The 25,249-nt window shown below is 40.3% G+C and overlaps 1 protein-coding gene across 7 annotated transcripts in view; it reads right to left on the bottom strand.

Annotated features, from left to right (window-relative positions):
• The window catches only part of BCAS1 (brain enriched myelin associated protein 1), a 130,782-nt gene that overhangs the window by 46,487 nt on the left and 59,046 nt on the right, over positions 1 to 25,249 (bottom strand). For 5 of the 7 annotated variants that reach the window (XM_054467789.1, XM_054467785.1, XM_054467788.1 and 2 more), the window contains exons 5-6: positions 10,131 to 10,289; positions 9,252 to 9,296 (exon numbers count right to left, since the gene is read on the bottom strand). In XM_054467789.1, coding sequence (XP_054323764.1) covers positions 9,252 to 9,296; positions 10,131 to 10,289 — 204 coding nt within the window. Of the gene's footprint in view, positions 1 to 6,762; positions 6,898 to 9,251; positions 9,297 to 10,130; positions 10,290 to 25,249 lie in introns of all 7 variants that reach the window. The other 2 variants (XM_054467783.1, XM_054467787.1) reach the window with 1 other exon arrangement.

Consider the following 25,249-nt stretch of genomic DNA (forward strand, 5'->3'; position numbering starts at 1 on the left):
GCCACTGGTCTCCAAAGGGTTTCAATCAAGTTCTCATCGGTAAAAACATTTTGAATTTCCACCTTCAATACATGCATATTTATTTATGTATATATTATTAACATGCATCATTTTACTAATCAAAATTAGAAATTAAAGAAGAGTTAAAATAAATACAGAACTTCTGAAATTTTTCTCCATAATCCACTTTGGGGATGACTGAGTTAGGCTATAAAGTTAGTAAAAGGCAACTAGGCTGGAACTTGGTGAAGGGATTTTGAATTGGAAGAGTGTCCACAAACCCTATTTCTTCTCTTTTAGGTGCAGCCCCTACACTCCACAATTAAAACTTCTTCAAATGTTATCCATTCGGTCTTTATTTCCTCTCTTCCTCACTCTTCCTTCCCTTCTTCCCCTCTCTTCCTTCCCTTCTTCCCTTCCTCCGCCTCCTTCCCTCTCTTTTTCTCTCTCCCTCTGTCTGTATCTCCTTTCTCCCTTTCTGTCTCTGTCTCTGAGCAGCTGCACTGAAGTCCAATTCCAGGACATCTGATTTCTCCAGCAAGGGGGTGTTAATTTCTATGCTCTGCCACCACTGAGTCACGAGATAAAGGAAGAGTTGGGAGAATTATAGTCAGAATTTATCTTGACATGAGTGAATATTGGTACTCATAATTTTAACATCAGGTTCATCTGACCTAACCTCTTAATCCTAAACATCTTCATTTTATGATTTTTTTTGTTTTGGATACTTGTGACTGAATCCCTTTAAATTCCCAGGGATGTAATATCCTTGACTAAATTTTCTGACTAAAAGAAAAAATCTATTGCAATAAAAATGGGGTATGGGCCAGGTGTGGTGGTGGCCCAACACTTGTACTCCCAGCACTTTGGGAGGCCGACTTGGGAGGATTTTTTGAGGTCAGGAGTTCAAGACCAGCCTGGGCAACATGGTGAAACCCTATCTCTACAAATAATAAAAAATTAGCTGGGCATGGTGGCTTGCGCCTGTGGTCCCAGCTACTTGGAGGCTGAGGCAGGAGGATTGCTTGAGCCTAGGAGGCTGCAGTGAGCCATGATTGTGCCACTGTACTCGAGCCTAGGCAACAGAACAAGACACCATCTCAAAAAAAATATATAGAATATGGACAAATTCAGAAAGTTTGACAGTATTTTTTGATCCTGGAAAGAGTCTTAAAGCCCATCTGATCCAATGCATGAATTTTCATGGATGGGGAAACTGAGGCCAATGATCTGCCCAACACTGAACAAGGGCACAACCTGGCCTCAAGTCTGAACTTATGGCTCCTGTCTAGAGCTCTTCCCAGGCAGCACATTGCTTCTCCAAAGGATGTTTGCAAATAACACGAATTTTACTATTTGATGCAAGACACAACATCTTCTTTGCTGAAATTTTTAATACTAAGAATGAGTCATCCATTGAGCAGATTCTAAGTTCAAGTTAAGATAAAGAACTGACGTCTGGAAATGAATTTTGTGATAGTTGATACTGGAATAGCTCCAGTTCCATTTAAAAGTATACAAAATGGCAAAATGTTGGAATTTACAATAACCTTTGCATTTTATAGACAGTGAAGTCAAAATGGCTGAGCTCATAAGATTCTGCATTACAAACGTCCCAAATGCTCTTGAGCACCTGGTGCTATTTTAGCTCTAAACAGTAATTAAATTAAAGGGGACTGGTTAAAGGGTAAGTACGCCTCCTCCTAACACACACATGATAAGTAGCTTGTTTTCTTTTTCAGAAAATAAGAGAAAGTATTATTCATTAATTCATTTAAAAGCCACTTTGAGTGTCTTCTATGAGCCATGATATGTACTAAGTGCTGGGGTTACATGTCCTCAAGGAGAGGATGACAGTAAATAATTCCACAAATAAATGTAAAATTTCAACTGTAATAAATGCTACTGAGTGGGGAGGGGATTTGAGGCTATTCCTCTCAATCCCATAAAAAGCTAAATCAATGAGTTTGATCCACTCATGAAAATCAGGGAAGACTTTACTGAGAAAAGGATGGTTGTGCTTTGATCTGAAGGGTGACTGAAAATTAACCAGAGAAGGGAAGAAGAGAGTTTTCCATGCACAGGGAACAACTGCCCTAAGGTCCTTCGGCAAGTGTCGGAGCAAAGAGTGGCCAAGCGTGGCTACTTCTCCAACAACAACCTCTCCTTCTGCTTTCCAGGGAGAATCTCCATTTGCCCAGTGGTCCATTTTAGACCAAGAATCTGGGGGTTGGGGCTGACCTCATCCCTATCTCTAAGAAAAGGCTCTGGTTGCTTTAAGCCAATCATCAATCCTGCCAAAGTCATTAGAAGGGAGGCTTCATGGCCCCATGCTATTTAGGTGTAACTTCTGTGGCTTGGCTTTGTACTTTTCTAAATGCTGTGTTATTTTTCTGGCTCAAGGGTTCCCTTTGATGTGCATTTAGCCCACTTACTCAGAGTCACATAGAGGTTACCAAAAACAAGGTCCCCAGGTCCTGGAGTGCCAGAATTTCCCTGGGACAGCTCCAGTTTACCTAATGCATTACATACTTGGCCGTTTTCACCACTCAGCCACCACCCTTTCTCTCTCTGCCTAGTCTCCCTGGACCATCGTTGCATCTTGAAGACATAATTTCCAACTTCAAACTTTTATTTGATGACAAGAATAAAAGGTAACAGTGACAGACACTGTTTTAAGCAGCTGAATGTCCTGACAAAAGTCCTACAAGGAAGGAACTATTATCTTTTGTATTTTAAAATTGATGAATCATAGTTGTACATATTTTCGGGGGGTCCATGTGATATTTTGATGCCTGTATACAAAGTGCAATGATTAAACCAGGGTAACTGGAATTTCCATCACCTCAAACTCTTATCCTTTCTTTGTGTTGGAAACTTACAATTTTTCTCTTCTAGCTATTTTGAAATATCCAATAAATTACTGTTAACTATAATTTCCCAATGGTACTATCAAATGCTACAACTTATAGGAAGACACTAATTTTTATGTCAATTTCACAGACAGGGAAATTTAGTTGCTTGGTGGCTAAGTAACTTGCCCACGGTTACACTAATGAGGGGGCAGAGCTGATAGGTGAATCCAGGGAGTCTGATCCCCAAACCCAAGCATTAATAGTGACTCCATACTACACTGTTTCCAATGAATCAAGGTTTCCTGCTCCCTGGGCTATTCCACCCGTCAGTGAGGGAAATCTATACCACCATTCTCAACAAGGGCAATATACAACAAAAAATAATATTGCCTTTCTTCTTGGGAGAAGGGTTATGCCAAATTAGATATTAACATGGTCTGTGGCTCCCCTAAAGAATTACAGTGCATTAACAGGTATAAAGAATATTTATTACATTAAAATTTCGTGGAGGGAAGGGTGATTAGGGCAAAAAATAGTCTAAAAAAGCATCATGGTGAGGGCTGATACTGAGATAAAGATTGGGAAACACATCTATACTGATCAGTTTCATAGGGAAATGACCAATTTTTTTTCTCTTTGCATTGGGAGGATATCCAGAAACCCTTGAAAAACATTACAAGGGCACGACCCTACTATAGTTACAGTAACTATATTATTATAATTTATTTGTGTAGTTGTCTGTTGAATATATATCTCTTTTGCTAGAGTCTTGGTCATCATCATATCCTAAGACCAAGAAAGTCTTGGTCATGATTACATCCCCAATTCCCATCAGGCCTAGCTTCTGGCACAAAATAGACAATCAGTCATTCAATTAATAATTACAGTCTATGACAGGGACCAGAGAGAGACACCCACACAAGATCCTGTCATGCCATATTTCCAGCCACCCACTGGGTTGTAGAGTACCAGTCAGAACACCATTAGTCTTTTCATTCCTGCCTCACTGGGTTGTAGAGTACCAGTCAGAACACCATTAGTCTTTTCATTCCTGCCCATTACTCTCCTGCCTTCCCAAAGAAGTCCCCCAGATGGAGTTCTGCCAGCATCAACCAACTGGATATTCTTTATTTGCGTTACAGAGGAGACTACAAAAATTTTAACTGTGTTTTTGGAGGCAATCTCATGAATAAGGTTGCCAGATTTAGCACATGAGAATAAGAATATAAGATACTCCATTAAATATCAATTTCAGATCAGCAAAGAATAATTTTCTAGCATAAGCATGTCCCGAATATTGCATGGGACATACTTATATTTAAATTAAAAAGTTATTTCTTGTTTATCAAAAATTTGAATTTAACTGAGTCGTCTATATTTTACCTGGTGGCCCTACCCATGAAATTCTAGTGGATTCCATTTGGAGATTGTATGTCAAATGACCTTACCTTCTTAATAAATTTTCATCTTGTTTTCACACTGGTGTGGGAGAGAGGAGATGTTAGTAAGATCTAAACACTACACCAAGAACCAAAGACAATGAATGAATGGTAGAGCTTATGAATCATGCATGCTGCTTGCTAATACTTCAGCTGCCTTACAGAAAGGGTGGGCGCTGGGGAAACCTGAGGAGGGAGGGGAGCATTTTGGGGCATGGCAAAGGCATTCTAAAGGAATGCTCTGCTTTGTGTCGAAAGTTGTCACCAAACAGTGGCGGCCACATGAAAAAGTTTGATTCTGAGACATCACATGCCATTAGGCCGAGAAAAATGGTTCCAATTCAGCAAAAGCTGACACTAAATGTATTTCATTTACTGATTTCAGACTTCCCTACTTTTTGAACTGAGAAAATTCTTTTTAGAAGAAGGATCATAGAGATGTAGAGAAATAAAGGCCCAGAATTAACCAGAATTGGTAACTTTTTTTTTAAATAGCAAAATAGTTTTATCCTTGAATTTGCTTGAATTTCTCATTTTCTTTTCCAGGTGACAAACCCATGGGGAAATGGAGAGTATCACACCTCCTAAAATCATGATAATGTCACTGAGAGAATCTGGCTGGTTATTTAAAGGCCCTATTTTCCTATCTTTAGAGACAACAGAAATAATCAAAAGAGAAAAAGAAATGAACTATCTCAGGTGCAGAGGTAAAAGCCAATGAGCTCTAACAAACTGCTGCATAAATAAGAATTCAGAACATTTGGGAGGTGTCCCTTACTTTGATTTACACTTACATAAAAAAATACACTGAATGCCACTCAAGGCAAAACCCTGAAGTCCTTGTGTCTGTGTTACAGAATTCCAGAAGGCTGTTCCCGCTACCTCTTCCCACTCTTCCAGAATCCTGTCTTTTCCCCGTCTACCTCAGTGACAAGATGGGAGGCCAATGGTTTTGGGAAGCCCTAGGAATGATAACATTGAACTTGGGTGGTCCTTTTATTGGTAGCAAGAGATACTGCAGACGTAAAATTTTGTAGTGCATGAAGTGAGTGTCATAATGAAAGGCAGATCTGGGGAAACATCATACGCTTCTTAAACTTTCAAGGCCCCTTACTTACAAAAGCTCCAAGTGGGAGTTAAACTAGATTCTTTCCTATGAGATCTATGACGCGTTTCACCAGCAGTTACTAAGTTATTTCCCATGTGATGTTGGAGCACATTTTAATCTTCCTTCCCCATTGCAATATTTATCACTCCCCATTCTTTTCTCTTTACAGAACAAAATTATCCTGTATGGAAATTGAAAGGTGGCTTCATAACATAGTCTGCTTATGCAAATACAGATTCAGCTGTGAGAACTTTCTATGGAGTGCTTATTTGCATATACATACAGTCCCGGGACTGTGACATCCAGGTAGGGAAGTTTTTTTAACACAGGCTTTCGACTTGGTGGAAAATGGCTGATATTTTAAACAAATTTTCAAGCATGCTAACCCAATTCAGGGATCCTTTAAACTGATGGTTTCAGACAAACACTGGCGTCTTCTCAGACATTGGAAGCATAATATTTCCCAAACTGACTTCAGTGTTGTCCTAACTTCCCAAGGACATGGAGCTGAAACGTGCTCTGCCTTCATTCATTGCTTTTTTTCCGCCTGGACTTTTATTTGGGTTCAATGTAAGCTTAGTTAATATTGGAAATAGATGAAACAGACCACAGAAAGATAACATTGTTACTTGAGGTTAGAAGAGTATTTCCCAAAATGTAGGAAGCATACCATTGGTGGATCAGAGAAGATTATAGATTGTGCAGAAATATGATATTAAATAGTATTCAAATAGTGAAACTACTTCTCCTTTTCCAACTCTCATTTAATCCTTCTACTAACATTCTGGAGAAAGTCTCAGTCTGGTGATGGTACGTCTTTAACATTTTTCTACCATTGGCCAATTAATCACCTTTTAATAAAGCTAGAAAGAGCATCAGATTCAGAGCTTAACACAAATGAGGTAGCTAGAATGTAATGTCTTTTTAATTAGCCAAATTAATGCTTACCTTCCTCTTAGGAAAAATTATTCTGATTTTCTATATATGATATAAAGTTTCTTTTAAAGATACACTTAAATAGAAAATAGGTCAATTTCAATGTAAAAATATCAAATAATAGTACATCTAACAAAAATGGTGAAGGTGGTACACAAGTTATTGACATTTGGGAAATACTGGGTTAGAAGAATAGTTCCAGAACCCTGGTCCGCACTAGGAAGACACCCGTTTGAAATGTTTATGACTACGGGGACTTAAAAATCACTGAAGTTTAATTCATATGATCTTTAATTCTCTTTTAATGATCCCCACCACCCAAGGCTCTGTTTTTACTGGAGAGGAGCTGGGTGGGCTCAGGATGGCACATGTCTTGTGAAGACCAGAGTTCTTGTTTTTCCTCCTACTTTAACAAGATACAGACCTTCTGCTTAAAGAATTTTCTAAAGGCGAGTCCTAGCCTGGGGCTATCCAGGTGCTTTTTCTTGGCGCCTCTAGCCTGGATCTCGGATGTCTTCTGACCAGCTTGTCCATCACAGACACTTTCTGCTTTCGATGCCTTTGGGGCAACAGCAGTCACAACCTCAGAACTTTGTTTTTGAACAAAATTCTTTTTCTTTTCTGTTGTTTTAAAGTGCATTAATACACTGTGACAATTAACTGTTGGTACACCATCCCCTCTTCCACAAAACACCATGTAAATATTTATCTTTTTTAAACTCCCATATTCACAATTTTAGATACGCAATGATTTTCAACAGTGACCTATTTAAATGACCCAGATGAACACACCTCAAAGCAAGACAGAACAAAACAAAACTCTGTATCTCCATTTGCTGAAGACAAATAACAGGATAAGATAATGCAGTCTCTGCTTGATAGTTGTAGATATCTAAATGCTATCGCTACATGGTAAAGTAAAAAATACCTGCAGACAAAATGTTTATTTTTCATCCTGGAGTCAAAGCAAATACTGCTGTTGAATGTCTTTTAGTCTCAAATTGATCTCTTTTGATTCACTGTTAGAAACTTTTGGAAGCAATATCACCTGCAAAAATTTCAATTCACTTCTAGATGGGTAGACCCCCCCCAGGCAAAGAAAATGTGTAGTGTGAACCAATCCACTGAGGCAAAGTAGAGGGAGGTTGAAACCGAAATAGCCTGGCTACAACCACTCAAGACTGTTGACTCAAGTTACAAATGTCAGGGCCTTTTGTGTAGGGAAGGTAGTGGGCTGAAAATGATACAGACTTCAAAAGCATGAATCCAAGAACTTCAGTAGGAAAGATATCAAAATTGCAAGGTATGAGAACCAGGTTTGTAGAAAACAATGAAAACACATCTGTTTGTGGTTGTCATGGACAACCTACATTCACAAAACCCTCTTTTGAGACCCATCTCCACTAATGTGACCCCACAGCTTCCTGGGCAGGATGGTGAGATTTTATCAGCTGGGTACATTCAGCTTTGACCACATTCTGGGTCAGGGAGGAGTCTTGGTGCATGACCAGCTAAAGAGAATGAGTGCATCAGGTCACTTGGGAAGCCACACACACATTCCCATACCCCACTGTTTTACGCTATGTGGCTTCAAACAACGCAAGACATAGAACCAAAAGAAATACATTTTGCCCCAACCATTCATTGAACTTGACCCTGTGACCTTGTAGCAAATGAATAATTTTATAGGAAAATGCATGTAGATGCTTCAGATACATATTTTTTTTCAATGGAAGAAGAAAATTCTCGAGGAGCCAATAAATACAATACAAATGTAGTCATGTCATTCAACCAGTCTTGGCTGTGATCATGGAAATGGGGATTGCTACATTTAATCAGAGCTCTACAGTTTGCAAGGCATTGCCAGACCTTCATTCAACCCTGGCGTCCGGGACAAAGAATTTTTTTGTCCCAATTTTATAGACATGAAGACTTGGGTTCAGACAAGTTAAGACTGTACCACTACCAAGTAGCAGAACTGGAGCTGAAATGCAGGTCTTTTGAGACAAAATCTAGGATCCTCTTTTCACAGCCAACTCCTTCACATATGGGTAGCAGATGTAGGGGGCAAACCAAGCCATGTATCTTTTCCCACTGTTTTTCAAAGCACTTTCCAATATCAGAAGAAGGACCCAAGACACTTATCTGTCACCAAGTTAAACTTCCCTCATGGTTCCCGTGAAACTTAAACCGTGTATTCCACTAGAGGTAACGAGCCTTGTCCAGTGTAAAGGGAGAACATCTCTAGGAAGATATTATTTCAAACTAAATTTATTTTGAGGGGAATTGGCTGAATTTCTTGGGTGACAGTGAAGAATCTAGGCTCTCTAGCGTGTCCTAATGCCTCTGCATGGCCATCTGTTTGGCAAGTGTCCCATGGAAACTATTTTATTTCACCAAACCGCTGCCTTTGCAGTAAAGATTTATTTATTTTTCAAATTACATTGAAAAATAACGTATTTTTTAGTAAACAAAAATATAGCAGCTTTCTTCTACTTTATTTTTTTAGAGTCCATGTCCTACTGAAAAGCTTTCTTCTACTTTACATGGACTGTTTTTTACTATATTCCCTGGGTCCCTCTACACACAACTAAAAAGACTAAGATGATGATATAATTATTAGTATTCTGTTCTTATGCTACATAAGAAATTGGTATTGTGATATTATTTAGCCAGAGTTGGTACATCTTTCAAGCTTTCCAGTAAAATTTTAATTAAACTACCATTAACATAAATAAAATATTTTAAAGACAACCTAACAGCACTATTAAATTGCTAATTATATATAGATATGATACACACACACACACACACACACATATATATATTCAAAAAACAAGCAAGCAGACACAAATCCAAATCCAGTTCTATGCGCAAACCCAAATATATACATACACACTTCAAACTACCTACCGTGTCTTCTGGGTCCTTTTTTGTTTCAGCTTTGTTAGGTGAAACCTTAAAAGTTTGAGAAAGCCAAATATTAGAAATCATTGCTCTTTAGAGTGATTTTTATTTCATAGATAAATAATTCTTTAGGGTGGTCCAGTTCACCATACAGGTCAAGAATAAAATGAGAAGTATTTTTAGTTCAATAGAAATCTCAGGACCGCCGGGTAATACAAAAGTTAACAAAATTAATGTCTTATAATGAGATACATCTGATCTTATACATTTACCAAGAGTTTGACTGCATTCAAAATTGTCTCCTGGAAGACCACAGACTTTCCATATATTCTGCCATTACTCCAAACACATGTGCAACCCTCTGGTGTCTGTGGCACATTATGTTGACATTTATTGTTTTTTCTTTTGAGGTTAGTCTTGATATTTGGAAATAGCCCAAACACATTTGGGATAGTCTTCTTCACTATGCATTCATTCATTCAGGGTTTTTTTTTTTTAGTGATTTCTACAGTATTTTATTTGCCACTTGAGTGGCAAAACTGCTTTGAGAGGTCTACAACACAGGGAGATATTTTTCAATTATTTTTATGATCAATGACCAGAAGACATTCAACTGCAACAGAATTCCATTACAACACAGCCCATGTTACATGATTTGGGCATTCACTGCTTATACCATGGTTCCCAACTTCAGGGACTCTCTTGCTAACAGCCTGATGTAACACAACTTTCTTAGGAAGCATATCTTGTCCCTGTTCTCTCCCATGCTCCAACAGCACCATGATAATCCATTTAGTACAATAACATTCAAATGTGCATTATTCTTAGAATTAACAAAACTTTTGAGCAATAGAGTTGAGGGGAAAAGAGGAGAAAACTGCTTACCAGAGTTTTAAAGAAACTCATGATGGAATTATTATTCTCTGCTATAGCTGCTGCCTGGGAGTCGTCCTTTGCAGTCTCCAGTCCTTCTGGGTCCCCAGGGACAGAGCAATCCGCAGTTCCAAGTTCTTGTCCTTCTTTTTCCTTGCCGTCAACTATGTCCTAGGAGCAAAACAATTTTCACAGTTGCCACTTGCTGAATGTGAACTCTCAAAGTCATACTTTTGCTTCACACCCCTTTCTCTCTTACCCCCTAATTCCAGCCATACTTCTTCTGCCCACGGGTGTGCAGAACAATCATGAGATTATGAGAGTCACTCTTCCTTCCCTCCCCCTCTTTCTAATACATTCAGCATTTGCTGTTGGTTGGAGGGACATTGTTTGGAGCCAAAGGGTAACAAACACAGCAGTGCACGTTGCATTTCAAACAAAAACCCTTTTCTTCCAATTCTGCAAAGAAGTTGTGTAAGGTATCGATATTTTCCATCTTTATAGTCTCCTTATCTATGATGTGTACATTATCCCCAGAGATGGCATTTCCCACAATTTCCACAGAGGTGGATTATATCAACTGAAAAAAAAAAAAAAAAAGAAAAAAGAAAAAAGAAAAAGAAAAAATACTGGTGTTTTAAAATAACTATTTTGATTTTGAGATCTGAGGCTCATCAGTGCAAGGGGTGTGATAGGGGAACTGATTTGCTCCTCGACCTCCTCAGGAGGGTAGGATGCGTTCTGAATCTGCCTTCCTTTCACCATCTCACCTCTCACGACCCCAGGACAGGAAGATACTACCTCTCCACCTTCTGACTGCAACAGCCCTGGCCTTGTCTCTGCTTGGGCTCTTGACCCTCCCAATACATTCTTTACTCAACAGATCCCATCTTCCCACTCCTTACCACCCTCCAGCAGCTTCTGACAGCTCTTGGAGTCAAGCTCAAACTCTGATGCAGGATCTCCAATGTCTAACATGATCTGTCCCTGCCTAAATCTCCATCCTCTCTGTACCACGTGCTCCTTCATTCCATTTTCTGGCCTACTTTCTTTGAGTTTTTCAAACATACCACAGGTTATTTCCAAACTTCTGGCTCTCTGTTTGAAACATTCTGCTCCTCCGTCTGCCCGTAGGTAATTTCCATCCATCCTTAAGGTCATAAGTGTCATCTCTTTGGAGAGATCGTCCCTAAACATTCATCTAAGGCTGTCCTCCCACCACTGTCGTCTCCACCAGAGTCCCTTGCCCTTTTAAAAATCTTTGCTGTGCCAGCAGTTCTGTTTACTTCTCAGTATTTGTGCTTTTCCTCATACTCCCATTAGACTATAAACACGACAAAGACAGGGATAATATCTACTTCACTCAGTGCTTTTCTCAAGTACCAAGGACAGCGAGGCCCACAGAAGGCATTCAATAAATATGTATCATTTATGAAAATTTTACAAACATAGAATAGTGCTATGTGTACCAGCATAAATTGTCATGTGACAAAGTAGTGCAGAAACTTCCCATTGCAACACAGCTAAACCTGCATCATTCTTTACGACTCAGGTGACATTTATTCCATTACTTGGTTATAACATTGTTTATTGTCTAATATCCTTATTGATGGACATTCACCGTGTGTATAGTTGTACATCTAGAGTATTCTAAGCAGTAGTAAAGTGAACATCTCACACTTTTATTTTTAAATACTCATATGTATCTATACTTTCTTTGGGTAAATTATCAAACGTGAAATTTTTGGGTCAAGAGGTATGCAAATTATATAAACTTGATGAATATTCTTGCAAAAAATGAGAAGATTTCAATAGAGAGATCCTTCAGGTACATCAATGGGTCTGAGAAATTGTTTGGTGCACCGGTGTTTGTGACAGGGGAGACCTAAAATGTATCCAGGCCGGGCAGGTCAGTGCATGTGGTTGTGGCCTGGCAGTGGGGAGCTTGGTCTGGAGGTGGGTGGAGTGAGGGAGGCGGACTCGACTCTCACCTGCTGGTTGAGCATCCTCTTCACTCTTCGCCCTCCCTTTCATCCCCGTGTAGTCCTTCCTTTCATTCCAGGGCTTTGGGTTCCGCCTTCTCCACACCATCTCCCTGCCCCCATGCTGCCAGTTCCCTTACTTAGAGGAGAATGGAAGGAGACACTTCTGTTTCCTCAAAAGCGATTTCTAACAATTCGCAGTGTGTGAGGTGGCAGAAGCCCATAGAAAACTTGGTATTTCTATTTTGACCCCTTCTCTCAGTAGTGGAGAGTGGGATATGGTAGCACTGCATTTAGACTCCTGGATTTTATACTTTCTCCTCTGGGGTTGGCAGTGTCTGGACGAGCAGTATAAATTGATATGGGTTGACTATCCCAGCCACTGAAATACAATTCAACTCATTTTAATGGACGATTGTATTAGGCCATTTTTGCGTTGTTATAAAGACATACCTGATTCTGGGTAATTTATAAAGAAAAGAGGTTTAATTGGCTCACAGTTCTGCAGCCTTTACAGGAAGCATGGGACTGGCATCTGCTTGGCTTCTGAGAGGCCTCAGGAAGCTTACAATCATGGCAGAAGGAGAAGTGAGAGCAGGCACAGCACATGGTCAGAGCAGGAGCAAGAGAGAAAGAGTGGAGGGGGTGGTGCAACAAACTTTCAAATGACCAGATCATGTGTGAACACAGAGCAAGAGCTCAGTTACCACCAAGGAGATGGCCCAAGCCATTCATGATGGATCCACCCCTGTGATCTTTCACCAGGCCAAACCTCCAGCATAGGGGATTACAATTCAACATGAGATTTAGGTGAGGACAGATGTGCAGATTACGTCAACTACTTATTAAGCACTACATGTACACCAGTGCTTTCTCTTTCCTAAGCTAGTATAATTTGAACAAGGTCACTTAATCTTAATATATCATTATTTATTATAGAATAATATACAATGTCAATATGTCAAATATTTTACATTTACAGCATGCAAACCACTGTACAAATAAATGTATTAAACATATGTCACTTAATCTTTACAACAATCTTCTGCGACAAATATTACAATTAACAGTTTCAAACAATGAAATGAGGCTCAGAGAGTTTAGGTTACTTGTCTAAGGTCACACAGCTTGAGAGGGGCCAATCTGGGGATTATAACTCAGGCCTGTCAGAACTGAACATCTTAAAATGCTATAGATTATTTGGCTATGAGTGTCAACTTTGCTAAACTTATATAGTATGTGCAGTAAAATGTAACATCATATGAGTTAAATCCAAGTGGTGGAAAACCAAGATCCTCATAGGGAGTGTATATAAATATAGACTAAATCCATAAATGCCACCCATAAAAACCCTTCATAACTCTCCCAAAAAGTACTGCACTTATAACTTGTTTAAACCATGTCATCCTTATGTCTTAAACAATGCTTGTTTATGTTTGTATAGCTTTACAGTTATGAGGCGCCTTCACAAATCTATCTTATCTAATCTTTGCCAAGATTGTGCAAGGCAAATTACAGATGAGAAAACTGAGGCCCAAAGAGGTTTAAACATCATGTCCAAGGCCACAGTTGGCAAGTGTAAGCATTAATTTGTTTTTGCCTAAGTAGCGTTCCTCACTCCTTGTGACAACAGGACCCTCCTGCTCATTCCTGGAGAAGTGCCCCTCTTCCATTCCATTCTCGTCGCTTTTCTGCCCGTTTTTTTTTTTGTTTTGTTTTATTTTCCCCCGGGTCACTCTTTTGTAACCCCAGTGACCTGCTTGCTCTTCTTTGAACATGTCAAGTAGGCTGTTGCCTCAGGACCTTTGCATCTGGGCTGAGCTTCTGTCTGCTAGGAGCATGTGACCTTACTTCTTTCAAGTCTTTTTCAATTGTCACTTTTTTTTTGAGACGGAGTCTCACTCTGTCACCCAGGCTGGAGTGCAGTGGCATGATCTCGATTCACTGCAACCTCTGTCTCCCTGGCTCAAGCAATTTTCCTGCCTCAGCCTCCCAAGTAGCTGGGATTACAGTGTGTGCCACCATGCCTGTCTAATTTTTGTATTTTTAGTGAAGACGGGGTTTCACCATGTTGGCCAAGCTGGCCTTGAACTCCTGACCTCAGGTAATCCACCCACCTCTGCCTCCCAAAGTGCTAGGATTACAGGCATGAGCCACTGCGCCTGGCCCAATGGCCACGTTTTTATCGAGGTCTTTCTTTACCACTCTACTTTAATTTGCTATAATGTATCCCAGCACATCTGATGCTGCTAATTGCTTAATTTTTTTCCTAGTATATTTCACTTCTAACATATTACTGGCTCCTCTTCTCCCCAGGGACATCTGTTAATGTCTGGAGACATTTTTTTGATTGTCACGAGTAGTGGGTTAGTGAGCTACGACTGGTATCTGGAGGGTAGATGCCAGGCATGCTGCTAAAATTCCTGCAATGCACAGGACAAAGAATTATCTGGCTCTCAGTGGCAAGACTGAGAATTACATTAAAACTCTCACTTGTCATTTTGTGTGTCCTCTCCCTTCACTGGAATATAAACCAATGAAGGTTCTTTTTCTCCCTTATGTTTCCCCAGCACCTAGACTTGTGCACGTGGTACAATCTCAAAAATTACTAATGAATGAATGAACAAATGATTTAATCCAAGTGAGACTATTAATCATCAATTTTTAGCCATTATGTCTTCAAATATTTTTTCTTCTCTCTTTTTCTCTCCTTTCATGGACTCCAATTACCTGCCTACTAGCCTACTTGGGGTTATCCTGTAGCTCATTAATGTTCCTTTCTTCCTTCTTTTTGAAAAAGCCCTCTTCCTTTTCACCCACTGCCCTGTGGTTCCTTTTGGATAGTTTCTATTGCTGTGTATTTAAATTCACAAATATTTTTTTCTGCATTGTTTAATCTGTTGTTAATGTCATCCAGTGTATTTTTTACCACACACACTGTAGTTTTTATCTCTAGAAATTTGATTTGGATTTTAAAAATGTATCTTCTATGTCTCTACTTAACGTTCCAAACATATGAGACACATTTATGCTAATCCTTTTTATTTATTTTTATTTTTTTGCCAGTTCTAACACCTGTGTCAGTTCTGGGTAGGTTTTGATTGATTTCTCTTCACATCATGAGTTACATTTTCCTGCTTCTTTGCTTCCCTGGGAATTTTTGTTTGCATGTCAGACGTTGTGAATGTTACCAGTTTGGGTGGCTGGATATTTTTTTGTTCATATAAATATTTTTGAACTTTGGTTTTCGAGGTAGTTAAGATACTTAAAATCAGTTTGATCCTTTTAGTTCTGGCTTTTAAGATTTGTTCGTGAAACTGACTTTGCAAAAATTATGAGTGAAAAAATTATGACTGTGAAAGAGATCTGACCTAACCAACACCATCTTGCCTTTAACTTCCAAGCTGCCCTTGTTCATTCTTGGGGGTAGGCCACACTAATTTTGGGAGGAATTTAGTTATAGTTTAACTTTGAAACAAAGATAATAACAGTCCCTTCCCCAAACAAGCCCCCTTTATTCTTGGGGACCAGTCCACCTTTGTAAAACTAGCAAACGAGACACAACATTAGAAATTATGGCTCAGGAGTCATACAGCCAGAGGCCACAAGATTCTTAACCTCCCCAGTTGTTCTTATGGATAACATTACTGCTGTAAAACCTAATATTGGTGTTTGAGAGATTTTTCAGACCCTGCATTCTGGTCTGGCTCATCTGGACTTGCGACCCCCATCCAGGAACTGACTCAGTACAAGAGGACATCTCTGATGTCCTATGATTCTGCCCCCAATAAACTAATCAGCATTCTCCACGCCTTAGCAATCTGCCCACCAAACTGACTTTAAAAGACTCTAGCCTCTGAATTTTGGGGGGAGGCTGATTTGAGTAATAAAAAAGCTCTAATCTCACATTTAATTGGCTCTATGTGTAGTAAACTCTTTCTCTATTGCCATTCCCCTGTCTTGATAAATTGGCTTTGTCTGGGCAGTGGGCAAAAATAACCCATTGGCAGTTACATTAGGCAGGACCAAAATTGTGTCTAGTCTAGGAAGCTAATCTTTTCTCGCTAATGAGGAAAGACCCTGTGACTGCTCTACCCAGTGCCTTATTAATAATGAGATTTTCTAGTCTGGCTGGTGAGAGAAGGCACTTTCTCTGGCCCTGTGTAAATGCCTTTCTGGTGGTTGGTTTGTTTTTTTTTTTTTTCCCTTCAGTCTTTGCTAGTTTCCTCATATGAACATATTGGTCAGCTCTCTGCCTCATACTATGTGAGGACCTTTGACAGACCCTTGGAGTTTGCTCTCCGTGTATCTCTCTCTCTCCTCTGATGCTTTGTCTATGAACTCTGGCCACCTTGGGCTCAGAGAGCCTGCTGGGCTCTGCCTCAGTTCCTCCCCCCTAGGCTGTGGGCTGGAAACTCTCTCAAGGCAGTAGGCAGGAGCAGACACAGGGATCATCTCTTATGTCCTGTCTCTCAGAGAACACCTATCCTTGTTGCCTGATATCTTAAAACAGTCTTAAAAATTGTTTGGTTTTTTTTGTCCAGGTTTTCATCTATTTTAGGCAAGAGGGCAAAGCCAGTTCCTGTAACTCTCCCTTAGCTGAAAGCTTCTACTCTGTTAATAGTAGACAGTGTTGACTTCCTGTAGCTGGCTACAGGTGAGGTGTTTTCGGTGATGCATGAATCTTGAGCTACATTATCATGTGAACAGCAATGAGGATCAAATCAGGTCTGAAAAGAAATGAGCTCCCTAAATTTGAAATTAATAAGTATATTTGAAATATGAACTTTGTCACCAAAATTAATAATAAATCTTGTTCTAGGGGTGTAGATCTTTTTATATTAATTAGTGATAACAATTATGAACATTATTTATAAATGAATAAATGAAGGGAACAATGAATGTCAACGATCAATCTCTCTCTTTCTTTCCCATAGACTGGTATTCAATTGAGTAATTTTGCAAACAAGAATTGAAGCTCATTATCTCTTACTGCTATTTGTTTTCCTAATTCCCCTCTCTTCAGTACCCATCATACTGAATCATAATTGATTAATTGCCAGTATCATCTGCTCAGCTGGGCATTTGAGGACAGGGACTGTGTGTGTCTCATTCACAACAGGATCAAGTGGTTGATAAAAGTTCCAGTGCCTGACAAAGACTCCATATTCACCTCCCAGCTCCACTCACAGGTTGAGGAACCCCAGCTGGGGTCTTAGCCTCTCTGAGACATGGTCTTCTCGTGGAACACAGGATTAATAATAAATCTTGCCTGGTATAATTTGTTGTGAGTTTCCATAAGAAATAATGCATGTAAATTCCTTAGCATAATGCCTAGTATAGAAGTGTCCAATAAATGTTAGCCAAACAGACCAAAAAAAAAAAAAAAAAAGCAATGAAAACGTCATACAATTTGCAAAGTTCCTGACACAGAGTAGATTCATGAGAAACATTTGTTAAAGGATGAAAGGATATGGAGTAAATTCTTTTTTCTATGCCTTTGTACACTGTGCTCTCTACTCCAGCTTCTGTCTTCCCTCTTCAAATCTACTCTTCATGATTGGAATCAAGTCTCCCTCTCTCACCGACGTTTTTCTGGGTCAGGCCACCCATGGAAGCTGTCGCCTTCTCTGAATTTCTATACCACAGTTCTCAGCACTCAGTTGGTACTTAGATTACGCACTTAGACCAGCCTAACACCAAAGGCCAGGTTGGAATAGTTTGCATTAAAAATAGGGCTTTTGTGAAATGGCTGCAAATATACAAAAAGCACATTTTGGTGAGTATTTTAAAAGTAACAATAATACACATATTCTACAAGGGTTTCAATCAGCCCCAGGACTCTTTCTAAATGGAAGCATACTTCTTGTGAAATGCCTCATAAACAGCTGAAGCTTCATAAAACTAAAAGCAAATAAAAGCCATGGTCTTAATAGTCTTGTTAGGTTTTCTGGTTAATTCTGGGAGAAAAGTGTCTTGCCTTGGAAGAGATGTACTTTTTAAAAACTGGTTCTAATATGAGTTGAACTTTTAAAAACTAACTCTGAGGTATAATTGGGATCCAAGTGGTTAAGCTGGTTGATTAGAAGGATGGCTGCAAATTCTATTTATAGTAGATGAGTGTTGATATACGTATGAGGAAGACGATTTTATTTTAGGTGGTATGTGCACACACACACACAGTTATTCTTTTAATATGTATTGTGGACTGAAAGTTTGTGTCTCCCCAAAATTCATGTGTTCAAATCCTAACTTCTGATGTGATGGTGTTAGGAGGTGGGGCCTTGGGGAGGTGACTAGGTCATGGGGGTGGAGCCCTCATGAATAGGATTAGTGCTCTTATAAAAGAGACCCCAGCGAGTGTTCTAGTCCTCTTTCCATCATTCCAGGGTGCAATGAGAAGTTGACCGTCTGCAACCCAGAAGAGGGTCCTCACCAGAACCCAACCATGCTGGCACCTTGATTTCAGACTCATAGCCTCCAAAACTGTGAGAAATCAATTTCTGTTGTTTATAAGCCATCCAGTCTATGGTACTTTGACAGCAGCCTGAACTAAGACAATGTGCACTAGAAAAATATGTCCAGCATCAACTTTTTCATATTATGGATATTTTTGCGTAGGTGAAGTTCAGTATAAAGTAAACTTTAAATAAAGCTATTACATGAATAACTGAACAGGTGTCTTGAAGATGAGTCATTATGAAAGTGGCACAAGACATAAATCTAGACTGAGAAATTCCCCACAGGCCTAAGTAAGGTGTTGCCCAGGAGCACCATTCATGAATTCATCCTCACTCAGTAACTATGTGGGGGTAGTTACATTACATACAAGCTGTGCAGAGGCCACACAGCATTAACATGGGCTCTGAAGTTATGCTTTCACTGTGTATTGTGGACTTAAAGTTTGTGTCTCCCCAAATCCTAACCCTCAATGTGACTACATATAAGCTGTGCAGAGGCCAGCTGCCCAGGCTCAATCCCCGCTCTGCCATCTATACCTCTGCAGTACTGCACTTTCCCTAACTCTAGGTTGCAGTTTGCTCATTTGTAAAAGTGGGGTGATGAGTAGCACCTGCCTTTTAGAGTTGTTGAGGGAGTAAATGGGATAATCCATATAAAGGACTTAGGAGAATGTGCAGCACACAGGAAGCATTCAGTAATGGTTAGCTATTATTATTGTGTTTAATTTAATTACTGAGCACTGTGGTAAGCTGTGAGATTTACAAAAATGAACCTGACACCATCCTCTCTCCTAGATGCTTGGAGCCTTATGGTGGATAAAGGTCAGTAGATAGGGACAAGTACTCTGATAAAAAGACAAGTGAGGCTAAGCACAGTGGCTCACATCTGTAATCCCAGTAATTTGAGAGGTCAATGCAGGACAATTGCTTGAACACAGGAGTTCAAGACCAGCCTGGGCAACATAGTGAGACCTTGTCTCTATGAAACAAAACAAAACAAAATAAAAAACCCAGAAATTAGCCAGGCATGGTGGCGGGAGGCTGAGGCAGGAGAATTGCTTGAGCCAGGGAGGTCAAGGCTGCAGTGAGCTATGATTGTGCCATTGCACTCCAGCCTGGGTGACAGAGCAAGACCCTGTCTCAAGAAAAAAAAAAGACAAGTTAATTTCATCAGCCCACTGAGTCTCAGCATGACTGCATTTTAGAATCACCTGGGCAGCTTTTTAAACAAATGCCAATATCCAGATTCCACCCCGACCAATTACATTAGTCTTTTTGGAGGTGAGGCTCAGATGTCAATATTTTTAGACCTCCCCAGGTGATTCCAGTGTGCACCAAGGTCAAGAGTGACTGAACTAGAAGGGAGAGGGAGACTCAAAGATGAAGCAGCATTTGCCCAAGGCCATGGATCATAGGTTGCAAGTAGACTCGCAGAAACAGGGAGGAATGCGGGGTGGTGATGGAGAAATTTCTGTCAAGTGGACTCGGAGGAAGGCACATGAGAAATGCATAAAAAGATGAGGTAGTGTTGGGTTTGGGGAGGGTTTAGGGGGCAGGTTATTCAGTTCAGCAGAGGTATGGGGGTTATGAAAAGCAAGATGGTTATAACAATAATTTGGAGTCAGACTGAGGAAGTGTTGACTGACATTTAAAGAGTAGGTGCCATGGAAGGTGTTTGGGCTCAGGCAGCCTCACTCTACCTCACCAGGATGGTGGGCGCAGGGCAAAGGGGCTCAACAGTAGCAGAAGCAGTGGAGGGTTCCATCACAGAATTTTGAAGTGGAGAAGTCCCCACCTATTCCCTGAAGAGAGACATCATGTGGATGCCCACAACGGAGAAAATATGGAGAGTCGGAGAGAACAATGGCTCCTGCAATGCAAAAAGCCTAGAGCCCTTTTCCCTTAACCCCTCCTCCCTAAACTCACATGCACGAGGGGAGGGTGAGGAGAGGAAAAAAAGCAAGTCCCCCTTCTTCCAGACTGCAAGGACCTCAGGCCATTTGTCAAGGCAGAGCTTGGTTCTAGCAGGAATTGGGATGAATGTTATAATGAATGTGAGACTAAAGTTTTAAAGTTGGATTGGGCTGGGCATGGTGGCTCACGCCTGTAATCCTAGCACTTTGGGAGACTGAGGCAGGCAGATCACCTGAGGTCAGAGGTTCAAGACCAGCCTGGCGAACATGGTGAAACTCCGCCTCTATTAAAAATACAAAAATTAGCTGGGTGTGGTGGTGCATGCCTGTAATCCCAGCTACTGGGGAGGCTGAGGCAGGAGAATCGTTTGAACCCAGGAGCTGGAGGTTGCAATGAGCCAAGATCACACCACTGCACTCCAGCCTGGGCAACAGAGTGACTCCATCTCAAAAAAAAAAAAAAAAAAAAAAAGTTGGATTGAACAGGACTTTTGAATCACAGCAAGTTTGGGGATCTGCCTACGGTGTCATGAAGGATTAGGAGAGAAGTTTTTGATCAAATATCTACTGTGTGCTTCCCACTGATGGAGGCAGTGAGAGTACAGCTCACAGTCCTTGGGGAGCTGAAATTCTCACAAGGGATAAAACCAAAGTGGACAAAAATACAGATAAACTAATACATCTCACAGATGACTCAGGTGGTGAGGGCTGCTAAGGAGAAAAGAAAAGGCAAGGCCACGGAAGGTGAGGTGATGGGCTGCTGGCTACTTAGACAGTAGGTAAGGTTCTCTGAAGTTGGCGTGGAGGCAAGGAGGCAGCTCTTCTGATCCCCAGCCTGGGTCCACTGCTCTGAGCTACTCTGGTCTGACAGCCCGGGTGCTCCCCAGTGCTCATCACAGAAAATAAAAGGGGCTATGTCTAGGATGCCCCCAGCTCCTGTCCAGATTGGGTTTCCTAAAGGGCTGCAAGGCAATGATTCTTTTTTGTGGTTCCAGGGCTAGACATACAGGGAATATCTATTGAACTTTCTCAAAACAAAATGGAATACAGTGACGTCAGCTGAAGGGAATAGGAATTACTAAAATATCAAGTGGACCCTATGCATCTAGGTGGCCATCAGGATCTGCCACGTTGGACGCCCTCTGAATGAGGAAGAAAGCTGTGAGTACTTCCATAACCTGGAGAAAGAACCCTACTGGAGCGGACATGGTTCAAAAGAACTCCAGGAACACAGGAGCCCACTGCCTTTCTCCATTGCCCCATGACATCTTCTCTAGCCTCTCTGCTTCCCTGATTTCCCAACTGCAGTAATGTCTCCTGCCTTGGACAGACAGTAGCTGTGGAGGAGCAAGATCTGCCGGCCCAGGGCAAGGAGTAGGTTTGCCTGTGGCTTTTCCAGAGTGAGAGTTTTACGGCCTTTCCAGGTGAAATTCTCAGCTTGAACTTAAGCCCTTACTTTGAAATTTTTTTTTCCTTCTTAGATTGACATTAAAAAACAACATAAGACTTCTGCTTCTGGGAAGATGGGGCACACACAATTTCTCCTGTTCCTCTCACCAAGGACAATGAAGAACCCTGGACATTATATAGAAAACATACATAAAAGGACTCTGAAAGGTGGAGAAGAGAAGGCAGACCAGCTGAGGACCCGAGGAAAAACACGATGGTGAATTCCTTGGGTTTTCTTTTTGCCTCACGTACCCCAGACTTGGAGTTGAAGAAGTTAGCAACCTGGAAACACCTATAGGCTCTGACATACTCACAAATCCTTCCCGAAAGCCTACTCTCTCTGACTAAAGGACCAGGAAAGGGCAATCTGGCAAGACAGAAAACTTTTAGACAATGACCATACTACTCCAGCCAAATACCACAGGACTTTCTGTGCTCTCACCATCTCCCATGCCAGAGAAAGCCAAGTGGGGAGCCTAGACTTCCACTTCCACAAGGCCGTAATAGGTTATCCCAATACCCCTGCAAGATGGCGTCTGTGAGGCTAAGTAGGGAGCTGGGATTCTCATCCTCACCGGTTGGTAATAAGCCCTCCCCACCATGGTGTCCGCGGGGACCACATGGGGAGCCTGGACTTCCAACCCCACCCAGGAGTGATGAGGTGCTCCTCCCTCTCCCCACTGGGGTGGTATGAGAAGAGACCCAGTGGAGTTAGCGTCAGCCAGTGGTAATGAGACCTCCACTGTGGTATCAGTGAAGGCCATGTGAGCAGAAAGAACTCCCGCCTCCACCCAGTAGTAATAAGGAGTGTACCCCCGCCCCCCCACAATGGAGGCTGGTGAGAAACCTGGATGTTTGCCTCCACCTGACAGTAATGAGGTAGCAGCTCCAGTACTGCTGGAATGGTGTCAGGGACAGCCAGCTAAAACAGAAAGTGTAAGCAAGATGCAGTTTCATAATATGAAAATGTTCAGATTTCAATTGAAGATAACTTGTCATACCAAGAACTAAGAAGGCCTCAAACATAATAAAAAAGCAATCAATAGATGTCAACATGGAAATGAATGACAGAGATGCTAGAATTATCTAACAAAGTTTTTTTTTTTTTTTTTTTTTTGAGACGGAGTCTTGCTCTGTCACCCAGGCTGGAGTGCAATGGCATGATCTTGGCTCACTGCAGCCTCTGCCTACCGGGTTCAAGCAATTCTCCTGCCTCAGCCTCCTGAGCAACTGGTATTACAGGTGTGCACCACCACGCCCAGCTAATTTTTGCATTTTTAGTAGAGATGGGGGTTTCACCATGTTGGCCAGGCTGGTCTCAAATTCCTAAACTCAAGTGATCTGCCCGCCTTGGCCTCCCAAAGTGCTGGGATTACAGGCATGAGCCACTGTGCCTGGCCTCTGACAAAGATTTTAAAGTAGTCACAGCAAAATGCTTCAATTAACAATTGTAACAGTGCTTGAAACAAATGAAAAAATAGAAAGCCCCAGCAAAGAAATAGAAGATATAAAAATAACTAAAATGGAAATTTTAGAATTGAAAGGTATAATAATGAAAACAAAAAGCCCAGTGAGTGAAATCAACAGCATAATGGGAGAGACAGAGAGAAGCAGCAGCAAAAACCTCTATTAGTAGAGACAACAGACAACAACAAAAAAGAGAGAGCAAGAGAGTCAAGATACGGATTACCAGTATCAGGTACAAAACTGGATAGGAGAATGCTATAACCAATGCTACCCACATAAATTTGATAACGGGCAAAATGGAACATTTGCTCAAAAAACACAAACTATTATAACTGACCCAATATAATATAAATGATTTAAATATCCATATAACTATTAAGAAAATTGAATTCATAATTTAAAAACTTCCAGGAAAGAAGTCTTCAGGCCCAGAAGACTTCACTGGAGAATTCTATGAAATGTTTAAAGAAGAATTACACCAATTCTACATGAACTCTTCTAGAAAACAGAAGAGGGAATGCTTACTAATTTATTTTGTAAAGATAGTTACAAAAAACTTGGTACCAGAAACAGATAAAGATGGCACCAAAAAAATGAAAAATACCCTACAGATCAATATGCCTCATGAGTAGAGATGCAAACATTCTTCACAAAATATTAGCAGGTAGATTTCAGCAATATGTCAAAAGAAGTATACATCATAATCAAATGGGATTTACTATAGGTTTGCAAGCTTGATTAATATTTGAAAATCAATTGATGTTATCCACAATAGTGACAGACTAAAGAAGAAAAGTTATGTGATCACAACAGTGAATGCAGAAAAAGTATTCAACAAAATTCAATCCTCCATTCATGATAAAAACTCTAAGGAAGACAGTAACAGAGGGTGCTTCCTCAACTTGATAAAGACGATCTACAAAATAAAAATTGATAACTAACATTATCCTTAATTCTGAAAGACTGAATGCATTTCTCCTAAGATTAGGAGCAAGGCTGAAGAATACAAGATAAACATGCAAAAATGATCCAGATTTCTATATACTAGGAATGAACCCATGGGCACTGAAATTAAAAATACAATACCATAATAATCATACGAAAATGAAATACTAAGGTTTACATCTCACAAAACATGTGCAAAACTTATATGCTGAAAGCTATATAATGCTAATGAAAGAAATCATAGGAGACCTAAATAAATGGAGAGACATACAATGTTCATGGAATGGAAGACTCACATAGTAAAGATGTCAATCTGCCCCAAATTGATATACAGGTTCAATGCAATTCCTGTCAAAATTTCAGCACTTGTAGCAAGACATTTTGTAGAGATAGATGAGGTTATTCTAACATTTATATGGAAAGACAAAGGAATTAGAATAATTTTTTAAAATATAAATTGATGAATCAGTCTATCTGATCACAAGCCTTGTTATATAGCTACAGTAAGCAAGGCTGTATGGTATTGGTGGAGGCATAGATATATAGAACAAACGGAATAGAGAAGCCAGAAAAGACCCACACAAGTATGCCCAGATGACTTTTGACAAAGGTGTAAAAGCAATTCTACAGAATAAAGATAGTCTTTTCAACAAATTGTGCTAGAGCAATTTGACATCTATAGAGGCAAAGAAAGAGCCTCAATTTAAGTCTCACATCTTATATAAAAATTATCTCAAAAGAGATCATGGACTTAAACATAAAATGTCAAACATAAAACTTTTAGAAAAAAATAAGAAAATTTCTGAGGCCTATGGTTAAAAAATCCATAAAAGACCAAAGACCAAAAGCAAAATCCATAAACAGAAAATATAATAAATTGGAATTCATCAAAACTAAAAAATTTTGCCCCTTAA

The sequence above is a fragment of the Pongo pygmaeus genome, chromosome 21 (genome assembly GCF_028885625.2).
Source record: "Pongo pygmaeus isolate AG05252 chromosome 21, NHGRI_mPonPyg2-v2.0_pri, whole genome shotgun sequence".
NCBI classification, from domain to species: Eukaryota; Metazoa; Chordata; class Mammalia; order Primates; family Hominidae; genus Pongo; species Pongo pygmaeus.